This window comes from Vipera ursinii (assembly GCF_947247035.1).
Source record: "Vipera ursinii genome assembly, chromosome: 3".
NCBI classification, from domain to species: domain Eukaryota; kingdom Metazoa; phylum Chordata; class Lepidosauria; order Squamata; family Viperidae; genus Vipera; species Vipera ursinii.
The window spans coordinates 166,652,001-166,667,827 of record NC_139516.1 but is presented as its reverse complement, the minus strand read 5'-3'; the positions used below and the strand labels follow the sequence as shown (position 1 = coordinate 166,667,827).

Here is a 15,827-nt window from a genome sequence, read left to right as displayed (position 1 = left end):
TTTTGGCAATCAAAATAATAAAATTTAGTTAATGTTCACATTAACTGTCCTTCTGTAGAATCCTTATGAAATATTAACATTTAAAGCCCTCTTCCCTCTTCCCTATTATTTATGGTTGTAGAGCATGAAGGTAACTTTTCATTTTTAAAGAAACAAACTGCTTTCTCTTCTACCAACACACAGGAATTAAAATACATTTCTGGAGAGACAAAAGAAGTTCTTACAGATTTTATTTAAAAACAAATGTCGAGAATAAATATAATATTGAAAATAGCAGAACCAAGTCTGCACCAGAGAAAAACTGAAACAGAAAAAACTACATTAAAAAAATACAGATTATACATGGGAAGCAAACAAAGTATAATTACTCTTGTCCACAGCTGAAACTTTGAACTGAGTATCCAGCACCCAAGTGTATTGCAGAATATCAACTGAAAATAGCATGTGTGTATTAAAGTAGCTGGGATTTCCTACATCATTCTCAATGTTGGTTACAGGAAAAAGATAATATTTTTGTATATTTAAAAAGCTAACAATTTAAATAAATGAGCTATTCTGAATTGATACCACATGTGTTTTGTGCTGTGATGGTCATACGTAAGTTCTATTGAATAAAGCATACATAATATATCTACTAAACATAGAGAACCATAACAGAAACTTGGTTTAATTCTCAGGAAAATGATCAGTTAGTGCTTGGCTGTACATAAAAAACTATGAATAAGTATGCTATTGTTAGAAACCATTTATAGTGAAACAATTTTCTACCTAGAAGAAGAATAATCCAATCACACAAATCCCCTACATATGAATTAAAGTTAAACAGCTAGGCTTAAGTTTACCACTTCAGCAGAAATCTCAGCAATTTGGGTCTACTCACTGTTCTGAAGAATTGAGATTTATATGTTAATAGTGTGTGTGTGTGTGTGTGTGTGTGTGTGTGTGTGTGTGTGTGTGTGTGTGAGAGAGAGAGAGAGAGAGAGAGAGAGAGAGAGAGAGAGATTTCCCAGATCCAAATCTTTCCCCCTGCTGTTTTTTTACCAATACATTAGGAGGCATTATCATGTTCAAATAGTTTCCCGTGGTCAAAAAAGCATCAGGAAAAGCAGATTTTTTTTCCAATATATTCTCCCTTCTTTTCCTCTATTCTGAAAAGAGCCTCTTCTGCTGCATTAAACAAGGATTATTACAGTATTAAGATACATTCTATGCTTATCCTGTGCAACATTAATTGGAGCCACAAGTAAGAATTCTGCTTCATATTTAATCCCTGAAAAACATGCAGTACTTGAAATCAGAAAACTATCTGGTTGTAGGCCAGAGTGGTCTATCTTGGGCCCTCCCGTTTTTCCCCCCCAAATGCAACTCCCAATATCCCTCACAATTACCCTTCTTAGCTATCGCTGATGGGAGCTGGAAGACAATAACAACAGAAGAAAATCATGTTACTCATCCTGGTTGCAAGACATTGAAACATGAAAATATCAAGTTTTAATTTAACTGAGCAGAAATATATTTTTTTAAAAAAATTAAATAAATGAGACTTATAGTATATCATAGCAAACAATCTAAAATGACAAGTTATTCACCGATGCAGTAAAAAGTATCAACAACAAAAATATATCTGCCCTGGTAAAATTCTTAAAATATATATTAAGCTATGAGATGCTTTGTCTATTATTGCCATTAGATCATGCCTCCGAGCTTTAAAATATAAAAACATTCTGATTACATAAAATACAGTCGCGATTGTTCTCATCACCAGCATAATCTAATATAAAAATAACTTTCATGTTTACAAGAGGTTTCTTCTAGAAGGTATATATATGGAGAAAGTAATAGAGGGAGTGGGAATACATGGGTGGTTGGAGCAGGAAGCTACTATTCATATACCAGACAGCCATTTTGCTTGCAAGATTAATGCATCTCAGAACAGACGTGGTGACAGAAGCATATCCATGGCCAGGTAACTGTGGGCTCTATAAAACTGAGGCTTTTGAAGGAACCAGCCAATGACTCCAAAATCAGAATATACAAGTTTTGCAAATTTATCTCGTTCACACATTTCCTGGCATGTAGGCACGTTCGCAGAGTATGGTTAAAAAATAAATCAGAAAGGGCAACTATGATGCTGCAATCAAAGTTTCATCCATTTTCATACACATCCAACACACATAAAAACAAGTGGATCTTTGATCACACCATCGTGGCTGCCACCTTGAATATTTTCATCATATTCTGCAAACACCCCTCCTGGCATGTAATCACAAGTCATTTAAGCAATTTTGTTACAGCCTATAGTGTGGGTCTCTTTCAGTTTAGCAATTTGTTTTGTGAAAGACTGCATGTTGGAAAAAAATGCTTGTACAAATAAGAAACTGTTACAGCAAAATAATGCAGAGATATATCTATAAATCGCAGTTGATCAAAACTATTTTCAGAATTACACAGAATCCCTCTATCCTGTATTCTCATCATCCTAAAATGATTTTTCCCCTTCTTTAACTACCTAAGTTTCCAAAGGCAGGATGGCTGGGGTTCCTTTGGGATTGGGCACTCAAAAGCCCCTTGTGTCACAAATATGTAGAGATAGTGCTGCTGCTAAAACCAGATTTAAAATGATGATTAAACTTGACTGTCCAAGAATCTGATGAACGTTTAGCATTCTGACTAGAATATGCTATGTCTAAGTAAGGAACTTTTGGGACATCAATTATTAGAGGCAAGTAAACTTTTGGTAAATTAAGCTGAGAGTGTGAACTGTTGGTACCTGGCAGCCTCAACAGTTTCTTCAGGGTTACGAGATTCATTTTGTAGTTGGATGTGGGGATTTTGAAGTAGGATAATCCAGTAATGTCTTTGGCCAGACAGATAGTTCATGGAGGGGTAGGAAATAGTAGTTTCTTGTTAGGAAGATCCTAAAGACCTCGATCCATCTGAGGGTGAGGATGAGGCAAATTACCACAGTGATGAGCAATGGGAACTATGAAAGAAGAAGCTGTTCCTAGAGAAGTGGGGGTTATCCACTTGGTCTGTCTCTTTTTCTTCAGATGCCTTTTCCCCGAGCTCAAGAGGCAGATTGATGCATACTTTGGCCTTGGACTGCTATGAATGTTAGGTCCATATGTTGCCATTTTCAAGCCAGAGCAGATAGATTGAGTTATGAAGAATATGGCAACAGCCATGATCAGATCACTTCCCAGTCAATATGTTGTCTATTGGCACCAGTGACATATGAAAGGGTAAGGACGGATTAGAATGAGCTACCTGAACACTTAACACTGCATCGTTTTCGGTAGCCGCTTATGGATTTTTGGTAAATAGTTGTGCCTTGCAACTGGTCAAGCTCTGAAACTGAGAGATGAGAATGCCAGATGTGTTCTCTCCTGAGGAGCCTTTTCCTCTGCTTTGACTGCCCACTCATTTACCAAAAATTCTGGGAGATGAAACGGATGAAGTGATGTTGTATTACATAACTTCCACCTAGATTCATCTTCCCTTTAATGAAGATGAAAACAGTATAGGACATTCTGGTAGATTATCTTTGTCAAGACCCAGACAGAAAGGTGAACTCTCCTGATCCCATAGACCTCTCAAAAACATTCACACCCTCCATGCTTTTCTTCTGGACCATCTGCTAGGATTTGGGGTATGTTGCATTGTTTTGCTATGGTTCCACTTCATTCTGTTGGGGGAGCTCCAGTCTTTAGTGCTGAGGGTCAGCAATGTAGTCCTTGATCATTTACTTCATGCCATTCTTGCCTCTGTGTTTAGCATTTGTATGAAACCAGTAGGAGAGATCATTTCTGGATGAAGTGCTATCAATATGTTAATATTCCATGGTGTAGCTCAATCTCAGGTCAAACTACTGATGCACTGGTAGTCCTCATATGATACCTGTAGTCTATATCGGATTAACAGTTGAAACAAGCGGAAACTTAAGTCCAATAAGAGTAAGGTGCTGCTAGTCCAGAAACTATCTGGTCCTTTGTTGATTACTATATTAGCTGTAGATAGGGTTGTATTCCACCTTAAAAAGCAGGTTCATGAATTTTGAACTCATAGCCACAATATGATCCACAGGTGGAAGATGTGGCCTTTGCTCCACTTTGACTGATGCACCAGTTGAGGCCCTCTTTGAAGCAGAAGGTTTTGACAAGCGTGGTTTGTGCCCTCATCCTCTCAAAATGTGGTAATGGCAATGCATTTTATTTGAGGCTACCCCGAAAACTACTAGAAAACTGCTGACAAGTGAAAGCTACTTCAGCCATGTAACTTCAAGGTACTGTGTTGTTTCAAATTAATTTCAAAAGATAATTCAAATTGCCGTTTCTGGCCTATAAAGGCGTTGCTTGCCAACTGTACATTCCAAATATGTGTCTCAGGAGATGTGGAGAAGCCTAGAAATGATCTCACTGGCTGCCATCATTATGAAATAATGTCTCCACAGAAATCCTGATATCCTGGAACATTTTATCTTTAAGAAAGTTAATGAAGACGATTTCGCAAGTTATTTTGGATTTAAAATGCTTGGATGTCTTATTTGCAAGACAGAAGTTATATCTCTGTTACAATTTCTTATTTGTTCTTTTTCTCATTCCAATGATTTACCTGACTGGTTTAGAATTATACAACTGGTTTAGAATTTATACAGTATTTAATTAATCTTGTTTTATTTGGATATTTTATGATTGTGAGAGAATTGAGTCATTTTAAAATGCTGGGGTAAAAATACTGAAACAAATAAAAATATAAATTGCCACTATTAAAATAGCTAGGGACGAGGCAATGAGTGTAAAAGCTTTATTAAATGCCAAAAATTATGTTAATCCTCCTCTCTTAGTAGGGAGCAGGTTCCAAAAGTCTGGAGCTGCTACAGAGAAGGCCAGAATCAGGATTACAATCAGACTAAGCAATGGCGGCTCTGATGTAATTCTGATGATGGTGATGATATGGGATAGGCACCATATTGAAGAACTCTGGTAATTCCTGGTTTGTAAAGGGCAAATTGCATGGACAATCATACCTTGTTTCCACTGAAATGGCAATGTGACAACAAACAGCAATGTCTGTATATTGAAATACAAAATAGGAAACTGAACATTTAGAACAAAATCTCCCCAAAGCAATAAATCAAGAATGTTTGACGATCAAGTCTGAGATAATTGTTTAGAGAATATAGTATTTTTTTATTTTTATTTTTAAAAAAGAGCACTGCAGATTTAGTAGCCATTAAGTACTTTTGGGGAGAGTAGCAAGAAATAGCCTATGTAATTTAGCAGTTACATGATGTACTTTGTCATTTGGTTCCAATTCACATTTGATGATCCAAACACTGAGCTCACAACACAGGACAGGAACTATCCTATGTGTGCTCATGACAGTATTTATTACCCAGTGCTGAAAGTGAACAGGGAAGCCCTTGTGAATGTAACTCCATATGGGCTATAAATCGTGGTCTGTAAATTTCTTCTCTCTTAATGCTCTTTGGGACTTGTTTGTTCAAGTGAACTACAAACAAGATAAAGCATTTAGCAGTTCAGGTGAGAATCCAGAGTTGTGAAAGAGAAATTTCAGAAATTGAAAATAAGGCTTTAATGCCATAAAAAAAAGTTTCACAGTATATAGGAAAAGCTACTATGCTAAAAATTGTTTTTTTAAAAACCAATATTTGCCTTAAAAATACATATACACTAAAATAATGTGTGACAACTTTAAGTCAGAAAATTGAATAAAAGTCTACTGTGTTATATTGTTTTAAAAGTTCTAAAACCAGAAGTGTTATTATAGGTTTAAAAATGCCAGAAGGCAAGTTTTTCATGTTTAACCTACATTTTAGCAACATGAGTGATTCACAAATCTCTTGTTGACAACCAATTATCCACACTACCATTTAAAATAGGTATCAAATGTTTAACACAACTCTTAAGGATTTAAAAAATAAACATTTGGCTAAAAAATAAAGCTTCTAAATATATTTTCATAATTTAAAATAAATATGGGAGCAGGTTTCATTATTTACATATATCTAAATGACCAAGAAAAGCTCTGTGGGCAAGTTTGTTGTGCTGTAAATGCACCAGGCAAGTTTCCAGCTCCATATCAATTGGCTTTTAAATATAGCTATATTCATTTCTATACCATACTGAAACAACTTTATAATATTGTTTCTATGAAAAGGTTCCTTTCTACAGAAGAATGAATAAGCTACTCAGAAATGGAAAAATATTAGAAATCAAGCCAATAATGATACAGAAAATAAAAGTGTGGTCATTGTTGGTTCATTTGTACAGCCACTGGCTATGATCTCCAGCTTGACAAAAAACAACAAAAAAGACATATCTAAGCATTGGAACTAAAGGACTTTAATATTCAAAGGAATTCTCCAGCACCATCCCCTGTGTGTGGGGCTGGGCTTGAATACAAAGTCTAGCTTCCCCTAATTTAAAAAGGACTTATGCAGGAGAAATCATCATTTGTTTGAGCCTAAGGTCACTTAACCTTTTTGGCTGAGTCCTTAATTGTTGAGATTGTTAACATTTTTCCATCACCAGCTTTGCATCTTTAGGAAAACATCTCTTGCACAGGAAGGTTTTCTGGAGGAAAGCTCATCTTCCTGACAACTTTGTCCTCAGAGTGCAAAAGGTGAAAAAGAAAAGATGAAAGCATTTCTGTTCATCACTGGGGGACCACTTCTTTCAGAGAGGCTAATGCTGCGTGGATGCGAACATGCAGCCTGTTCTCAAAATCATACCCTGTGAATTCTTCCTGTGATAGAAAATAAAGGTAAAAATTAAACCCACAGCAGTAAAGAGGCACGACAACTTAAAAGGGATGTACAAGATAGTGTATTATTTTAATTGTAAGTTTTTGAAAGTTAAGCATGTTTTCTAATTCCCCATGGCAAATACAATAGTAAAGACAAAAGAATATAGGGGGAGGGTTTCACCCTAGTTAATAAGCCGCTTTCATGCAGGCTATGCACAGTGGTGGGATTCAACCAGTTTGCACCACTTCAGCAGAACCGGTGGCTAATTTTTTGTTGCCCAGGCCCAGAATGGACTTCTGAAAGCGGCATCCACACGGAGAACCGGTTGTTCACATATTTGAATCCCATCACTGGCTCTACTGCAAAGAAAAAGAGACCCCAGCATACAACCAAGAAAATACTTAAAAGCATTCTGAATATTACCTTTGCCTGAAGCAGTAACACTTTACCTCTTGGGACAGACTGTAGGAAGAAGCAAATATCATTTTAGAAATTTCCATGTCACCTTCCAAAAACAGAAAACAAAAATAATAACAATACAATATTTAGCTCAAAACAGAAAATAAAACTAATTAATATGCTACCCTTTTCTTAAAAGAGAAGGGTGTTTTCTCTTAGGTGCTCCATGTGGGAATTGTAAGAGAAGAGAAGAGTCATGTTAATCTATTGTAGCCCTTACTCACATTGGTTCTCTCTCTCCCTCCCCTCCCCTCCCCTCTCTCTTTACCTGAGGGTTTTCTAATAAAAGACAGCCAAGTTCATAGCAAGCATATGGTTGAACATAGAGGTTGTTCTGATGGCAGATTTCATCTTTAAGGGCTCTTTGAAAGAACTGCAAAAGAAAAATTATCCCATTGTTTCTAAGAACAAAATGAATGTTTGCACTCAACTCAGAAACTTTGCTAGTTATCCAGTCACAAAATCTCTTCATTTGCCAATTATCATTTCAAACTGATAAATGAACCAAATCAAAACCAGATGGGGAAATAATTGCTAGTGGCTATGGATAAATAGGCGACAATTGCAAAATCTGAAACCTGCTGAATAGAAAAGACTTGACACATACACATAATCTCTGCAGTCACTATCACTAAATGTCATTCTTTCTTAAAAAAAAAAAAGAAAAGAAAAGAAAAGAAAAGAAAAACTGTTAAAAGTATTCCTGAAATTCTCCGGGATTTCAAACAATTAATTTTTTTTAAAAAAACTGACTAATTTACTGCAAGCAAAACTAGGCAAAAGAGGGAATGGGAAATAAATGAAGAAACAAAAAGGAAGGGGAAGAGTAGAAGAATTCTATGGGTTGGATTATGATTTGAGAGTTTGAATTTGGCCTATAAGGTGAAGTTACTCTTGGCTCTACGTATTCTCATACTACAATTTTCATTTGCTTTATTACCATTAATGGTATGTTTTCCTGTTAACTAATTGGTTTTTTTTCCTTATATGCTCAAATATACTAGCACATTTTCACAATTCTTAATTTACCTGAACAGCATCTTCAGCATTTCCTAAGCATTTATGTATGGCACCAAGTAGCAAGTTCTTCAAACCAACAACTGTTGAATCGTCAATTTCCTGGCAAGCTTTAGAAAGACAAAGGGATAGGGACAAATCACAATGATTAGAGTATACATTTTACAATGATACTATTCTTCCATTCCACAACCATCCATTCTCTAGATTCAAAATTCTTCAGAGGCAGGCCTACTTAAAAGGCTGCTAAGAAAGTTTTTAACCCAGCTTTTACCTCTAGTAACATTTGGACAAAAAGGGCTAATCTATTCTTAGCAAGGTATGTGTCCCCTTCTTGAATATTTAATTTTCATAATGCTAATTTGACAATTTGACATCGTATGTACTTCTGTGAAGTTTTTCTAAAAAAAATTGGATTCCTCTGTTCACATAAAGATAATATGCAAATTCCATTGCCTTCCTCCTTCTCCCCAGCTTCCAGTATTCCAACAGCCTCTGTTAGATTAGATTTTGTGAAGAAAAACAGAAATGATTCTTTCTTCTGGTCAGGAATTAAAACACTAAATGATTCAAGTATTTCTGAGTCAGATGAAATCACAGATGGCTAGTTTTTACAAATAAAACAAATTATCCAGTTTTGGAGTGTATCTTACTCACAAAATTTTATCATCTGCATTATTCCTTGTTCATTCAAATAGGTTACTAACATTCTGAAGCCAGATAAAATAATTTTTGAATTGTTTTTTCTAGTTAAATAGTACAGTTAAAGCACTTGTACAAATTTATTATAGAAAGAAATACAAGATTGGCTCCTTAATCAAATGAGCTATCGCTAAGTGCAAGGAAAAATCAAACAGAGAAATAAAACCAAGATGTAGACTGATATTAAAAATATCACCAAAGAGAGATACATGTTATGTTTTATGTTCTTTATTATTTTATCCCATTGGGAATCAATTTTATTTTGTCTGGACTTGAATAAATTGCAACCAAAATTAAAAATATTACATTTTTACTTAATAAATATTTACATAAAATGTAAATATGAGTATTAAATAAAAGTTCAAGATTAAGAAAGGTACTCCCAAAAGAAAATAGTGATTAAGTTATCAATGCAGAACTAATGATTTAATGCGGTACATGTTTTTATTGTTGTAAGCTGCCCAAAGTAACTCCAACGGCAAGATGGGCGGCAAATAAGTTTAACAAACAAACAAAGAATAAATAAAAAGTTGGCAATAACCTATCTTAATACATATGCACCCATTTTCTCTATCAATTCTATAAAATTGTTATAAAGGTTTTTTATATATAAAAACCATAAAATGACTGGTGTACAAGCAACCAAATCAATAAGCTACAATAAAAAAGGCATTTACTAAAACACATTTGACACTTTAAAATCAAATTGTTAATGGTAGTCTTTGGGTTACAATGACAATTGAGACCAAAATTTCTATCACAAGTGATGTGGTAATAAAGTGCAACATTATGTGACCATACTGCTTAATGGCAGCCCCCATTGCTGTCATTAAGTGAGGACTGGTGAAAAGAGGCAGAAATTCAGGAAGCAGTTTGAAAGGCAAGAGGCAGGATTAGGTGGGCAGGCGCTGTGGTCGGGTACTATGGTGTTTGGAGGGATGAGCAGTGCCACAGGAGTGTGGGTGGCCCAGCAGGTGCTGTGGATGGGTGCTACAGAAAGTGGGCAAGCAGGCCCTCTGAAAGGAAGAACAGGTATAAGGATGGACAGGTGAAAAAGTGGCAGAGTGGGAGCACCTTGTGACTTCCTGCCAGCTTCCCCAATGATTTTCCTTGTGGGAAGCTAGCAGGGAAGGTTGCATATGTGATATGGCAATCAGATAATTTACAGGATGCTGCAACCATTGTAATTACAAGTTTTTGAGTGCACAAATGACCATGGGGAAACTGCAATGGCTGCAATTTAAAAGACTAATCACCTGGTTCAGTGGCATCTTAACTTTGAATCATCCCTGAACAAGTGGTCTTAACCTAAGGACTACCTGTATTATCAACTTATTTCTTAATATGTTATGCACTAGAATTAATCAGGTCAAGGTACAGGAATAAGATCAGGAAATCAGCTTCTTGCTTCATAGTGGCACAAACTGCTTGCTAGCAGGAACAGAAAAAAGGGACAGGGTAGAACATATTGTCTTGTAGAAGAAAGATTGTATGCAAAAAATAAAGCAGAATTCACACATGTACCTTGACTCATGTGCTGTAGATTGGTGAATGAACAGTTTGGAAGGGCTTTCCACAAGTACAATACCTCAATGGATGCCAATACACAAAGCTGTTTGGTTGGTTTTTGCTTTCTAAATCTATCTGCCTGCAAAACAGAACAGATACTGGCTTTATTTTCAAAATAAATATATATATAATTAGATTACACTGGGAAAACATGAAAAGCATTGAAAGTTTAACATAAGGGTCAACAATTTCAGAATGCTGAAACATCAGGAGTGAATGTAACAGAATAGAACAGACATGTCAAACACAAGGCCCGGGGGCCAGATCCGGCCCACGAAGTGGTTTCATGTGGCCTGCGAAGAAACAGTGAGGGAACGGCCCCCACTGCCCTGGCCTGGCCCTGGCCCAGAGACCCTCCTTCTGCCAGAGACCCTCAGATCTCTCCCACTCCTGCCCAGGCCCCCATAGGCACCCTTGATGCGAACGATGTAGAGCTGGCCACGCCCACCCAGTAGGCCATACGCACTCTGGCCACACCCACCCAGTAGGCCACGCCCACCCAGGCCATACCCACCCGGCCCCTTGAGGGCAACCGCAATGCTGATGCGGCCCTCAATGAAATTGAGTTTGACACCCCTGGAATAGAATAAGAGAATAACAGAGTAAGAAGGCATCTTGGTCTTCTAGTCCAGCCCTTTGCTCAAGCAGGAGACCCTATATTATTTCAGACAAGTAGTAGCCCAATCTTTTCTTAAAAAGCGCAAAAACTTCCAAAGGCAAGCCACTTGACTGATGAATTGTTTTAACTGTCAGGAAGTTTTCCCTTAATTCTAGGTTGCTTCTCTCCTTGATTAGTTTCCATCCATTGCTTATTGTTCTGCCTTCAGATGCTTTGGAGAATAGTTTGACTCCCTCTTCTTTGTGGCAACCCTTGAGATATTGGATCACTTCTATCATGCCATCCCTGGTCCTTCCTTTCATTAACCTAGACATACCCAATTCCTGCAACCGTTCTTCATATGTTTTAGCCTCCAGTCCCCAGAATGTAGAGCCCTGTGACTCAATTTTTAGGGCTCCAGTCAGCCTAAGATAGGAACCCAAGAGTGCTGTTACTAATCTTTTTTTTAAGACAGTAGTAAAGGTCACAAGAATAGAGACGGCTTTGTGCTGGCCCTGAAACAGATCGACAGAGAGATTGGGAGAATAATGATTCAGCTTTTGATTGTTGTATAACTAGGAATTGGAACGTAGAACAAGAAGACTGCTTGATCTCTGACACTCAGCTTGAACTTAGAAGCCTTGGCTCCAAATAAAGATTTCATTATTATTTTTGGAGGAGGCAATTTTAAATATACACATGAAAGTACAAACTACCCACATTAATCAAACAGTAATGAACAAATAAGTAGGGTTACAAGTCATAAAATATTTTTTAAAAGTTACTATTTCTTTAAGTGCAGCTTAAAGTGTAGTTTTTCCCCTTTTATAGTTTAAGATATTATCAGTTATTATAAATCATAGCAAAGAACAAGAGAACGCCTGTACTTCCCACAATTCTTGCCTTGGCTGGTACAAGCTAGCACGAAATAGGAATGACCATCACTTTCCCCCACAGTGCCATTTGGAGTAACGTATCTAAACACATTGTTAACAGAACATGGTTTGTACACGGTAATCAGATACAAAAATGTACACTATCTCATCTATTACATTTTGACGTCACTTAACCTTATTCCTCCTCCCCAAAAAATCACCTGATGCAAATAGAGCTGGTTCTCATACCTTAACTAGATAAACAAACTACAGTTAGATTATTGTCTGTCACTGTACCCACACTTTAACCGAATCAAGACAGAATACGTAGCTGATGCAAATTGGGGGGGAAGCAAATTAGGGTTTCCTTTCTTCTTTTTAAATTGCATTTGTTCTACCTTAGAGCCTTTCCTATAATTTTCCAGGGAGTTTTACTAATGAGCTTTAGCAGCACAGTTAGAGGGGCTGTTGAGGATCACAGAGGAGAGGGGAAATTTGAGATTTACATGGGGCCCTTTAGTTGCAGATTGTCCACCCATGTACAATTCAGACCAGTTTACATTCACCTGACCTTTTTGACTGAGAATTGTTCAATTTGGTTGTTTTTTCTTTTGAAAAGCTTCTGGACTTCCTTGAAAACAGCCTGCGCACTATTCACTTCACCAGTAGCTCCTTGACACACTGTAATAAAAAGCAATTCCTTTCATTAATTTAAAACAAAAAATCCTGTCCCCTCAATGAGAATCCAACATGCCCATTAAACATTTAGAAAATTTTATGAATCATTGATTCTTAATTTGTTGGCTTTCCTTTTTCCTTCCTTTCTGAATCACGTCTGCTAAACTGCAAATCTGTAGGCAGATTCAGTGTTACTGAAATATAAAATGTGGTGCATTTGCAATTTTTTTGGTGAGATAATTGCTGTTTGTTGGGTTTTGCTCAATTTACCTGTTTGTTTGCTTTTAGTTGTTTTCTATCATTGTTACATTTAATATTAGGCACCCAGGGTCACATTTTGATTAGGTAGATATAGACCTATCAATAAATAATGCAAGACCAACGTATGTTCAAAAACTCATTATAAGTGACATGACAGAAATGCGCCCAACACAGGTAGTCCTTGATTTACAACCATTCATTTAGCGACCATTTGAAGTTACAACAGCACTGAAAAAAGAGGCTTACAACTGGTCCTCACACTTACAATCATTGCAACATCCCTATGGTAACATGATCAAAATCTGGGTGCCTAGGATCTGTCATGCATTTTCAACAGTTGCAGCATCCCAGGGTCACATGATTGCCATTTGAGACTTTCCCAGCTGGCTTCTTACAAGCAAAGTCAATGGGAGAAAAAGTTAGATTCACTTAACAACTGCATAATTCAGTTAAAATCTGCAGTGATTTGCTTAATAACCATAGCAAAAAAGGTTGTAAAATAAGGTGTGACTCACATAACAACTATCTTGCTTAGCAATGGAAATTCTGGTCCCAATTGCAATCATAAATCAAGGACTACCTGTATTTTTTGACATTGCTGTATTTATTTATATGAGTAATTTTCTTAATAAAATATGCTTACACCAAAGAACAAACACAAACAAACATATTATTTCCACCCCAACTGCACATACTTCTGAATCATATAACAATACTTCCCTGCTGTTAAGTAGGCATAATAACACTGGGACCATCTTGATTCATTTTTAAGACGTTCAAATGATACGAATGCATCCTTGAAGTTCATTTCTATCATGCTACACCAGCCTAAAAGGGACAACCAAAATTGTTGAACACAAAAATTATGTACGTCCTATATGTTATTCATAACAAAAGAAGATAATTTTTAAAATAGCAAAATATAGTCTGCGAGCTGGCCCCCAATAGGTTTCTGAATGGAATTCAAAGTGCTAGTTATTGCCTTTTAAAGCCCTACGTGGCAAAAGACTGAGTTTCTTGAGGGACCAACAGAAAGTGTATGCTCCAGGTTGCTTTTAGAAATTTTGTCATCTTATGAGACCTAGAAAAAAGTGTGCCTTTTCTGTGGTTCCCTTTGTTCTCTTCAACAATTCCCCCTCTCCTCCCATATAACAGGCCCCAAATCTTCTTGCCTATCTGGCTCTTTCCCTTGGCATTAATGGCTAGTTGTGTGCAACATGTAGTCGTTTTCTTGTCTGCCTGGTTGCCATTTTACATTTTATATTTATATGCTGTCTGTTCCTTGTTGTATGAGATTTTGTTTTGCTTCCTTTTGATCTATTATATGTTTATTCTATATGTTATCCAGAATCACAATGTTTGAATTGGGCAGCCCTATAAATTTTGAAAACAAATAAATATGTATCTGTTGGAGAGTGATTCATTCAGCTACTTATTATATCTATACAGAAAGGAAACATTAATGTTATCGTATACCAATTTCATAGAGGCAGACATGCTGAATCTCTCTCTGATCAGTTGCAAGTTCCAAAGCAGTATTGAAGGAGGTCAAGGCACTGTTGATTTGACACTAAGAAAAGAAGAAAAAAAGCTGCAATCGAACTGTGGAAGTACATAAATATCAACTTTACAAGTGTTCATTCAAATCATGCTACAACGATAGAAAAGAAAGTTAATTGCAATGATCGTCTTGTGAAATGCTTGCAAGAATTACAAAACGTGGACTAGTTATTGAAATCAATGTAAAATTCAGCACTCTAATCTTGTACTTCCTTGCACTCATGTTCTCCAAAACTGTCAGCTCATATGTGATAATGACAGAGAAGGCAACAACCAGGAGAAATGCCATAAAGAACATATGATTATATTTGGCAAAAGAAACAATGCTCCTGAGGAAAATCTCTCACTGTTTGTTGAAAAACAAATCAACAAATTCCCACACTATTCTGAAATATTTATCACAAACTACCCCCTACTGCAGGTCCACATTCAATTCTGAGTCCAAGAACTTGAATAACAAGGACTCAACATATGTGGACATTCTTTTTTAAAAACTATTACATCATAGAAGAATCTGAAGAACACCAAGGACAAAGCTTTCAGTACCTCTAACCGCTGTATTCTGCCTTTGAAAAACATAAAGAGAGATGAGTTGGGATAAGCAGCTTCTTTTTTCTGAAGAATCTCCTCAGCCTCTTGCAATCCTGCCTTGGTATCACTGCCATCCAAAGCAAAGAAAGGGCGAACCACTGTATGGTACCACAGCAAGGCTAACCTAAAAATATAAGGAGATATTGACATTAGCTAGTTCCATACTTTGGAAATTCAGAAGCATCAAAGAATATACAGTAATATGGAATAGTCAGACCATTAAACAAATTGCTTTTTAAAACTTCAGCAACTTAGACTGGCAGGATGAGAGCATGCACACAGTATTATCTGCTGCTCTCAGTCACCCTCTGAAACAAGCAAGCATTCACATCTTTCTTTGGAACATGCTTGCAAATAAATTATATGAATGGCTATAATAAAAACTTCCACACCTATTTTGTGTGAAGCAGTCTAGAATTTGATTGAGTTATGGCAAGCATGAAGAATATGTGGCCGCAGGATCCCATTTTGCACCTGAAACACTTCTGGTGTCTTCCTATGTCTCCTTTAAAAAGTGGCATAGTTTCATAATGTTTAGATAGACACTAAATGAAAACTGTACTAAATCAGTCTCATTCAGATATTCCTTTTGCCTATTTAAATAAAAATGATGTTACTCTCTTTGAAGCATAGCTTTCTGTAACACAGATCTTATGTCTCAAAAAGTTTAACAGTGTCCAGTCACTAAATTATTACTTTACCAGAGATATTTTATCAAAACATTAAAAAAATTAAGTTAGCTTTTACT

At 36.5% G+C, this 15,827-nt stretch overlaps 1 protein-coding gene across 1 annotated transcript in view; it reads right to left on the bottom strand.

Moving 5' to 3' along the window:
* Nucleotides 1-213: 213 nt before the first annotated feature.
* Nucleotides 214-15,827, bottom strand: part of TTC39C (tetratricopeptide repeat domain 39C) — a 51,313-nt gene continuing 35,699 nt past the window's right edge. Inside the window, exons 6-14 of the mRNA XM_083357594.1 lie at nt 15,035-15,203; nt 14,405-14,498; nt 13,640-13,756; nt 12,561-12,670; nt 10,472-10,595; nt 8,258-8,355; nt 7,497-7,601; nt 7,193-7,231; nt 214-6,768 (exon numbers count right to left, since the gene is read on the bottom strand). Of these exons, the coding sequence (XP_083213720.1) occupies nt 6,679-6,768; nt 7,193-7,231; nt 7,497-7,601; nt 8,258-8,355; nt 10,472-10,595; nt 12,561-12,670; nt 13,640-13,756; nt 14,405-14,498; nt 15,035-15,203 (946 nt within the window). The 3' untranslated portion in view covers nt 214-6,678. The remainder of the gene's footprint in view (nt 6,769-7,192; nt 7,232-7,496; nt 7,602-8,257; nt 8,356-10,471; nt 10,596-12,560; nt 12,671-13,639; nt 13,757-14,404; nt 14,499-15,034; nt 15,204-15,827) is intronic.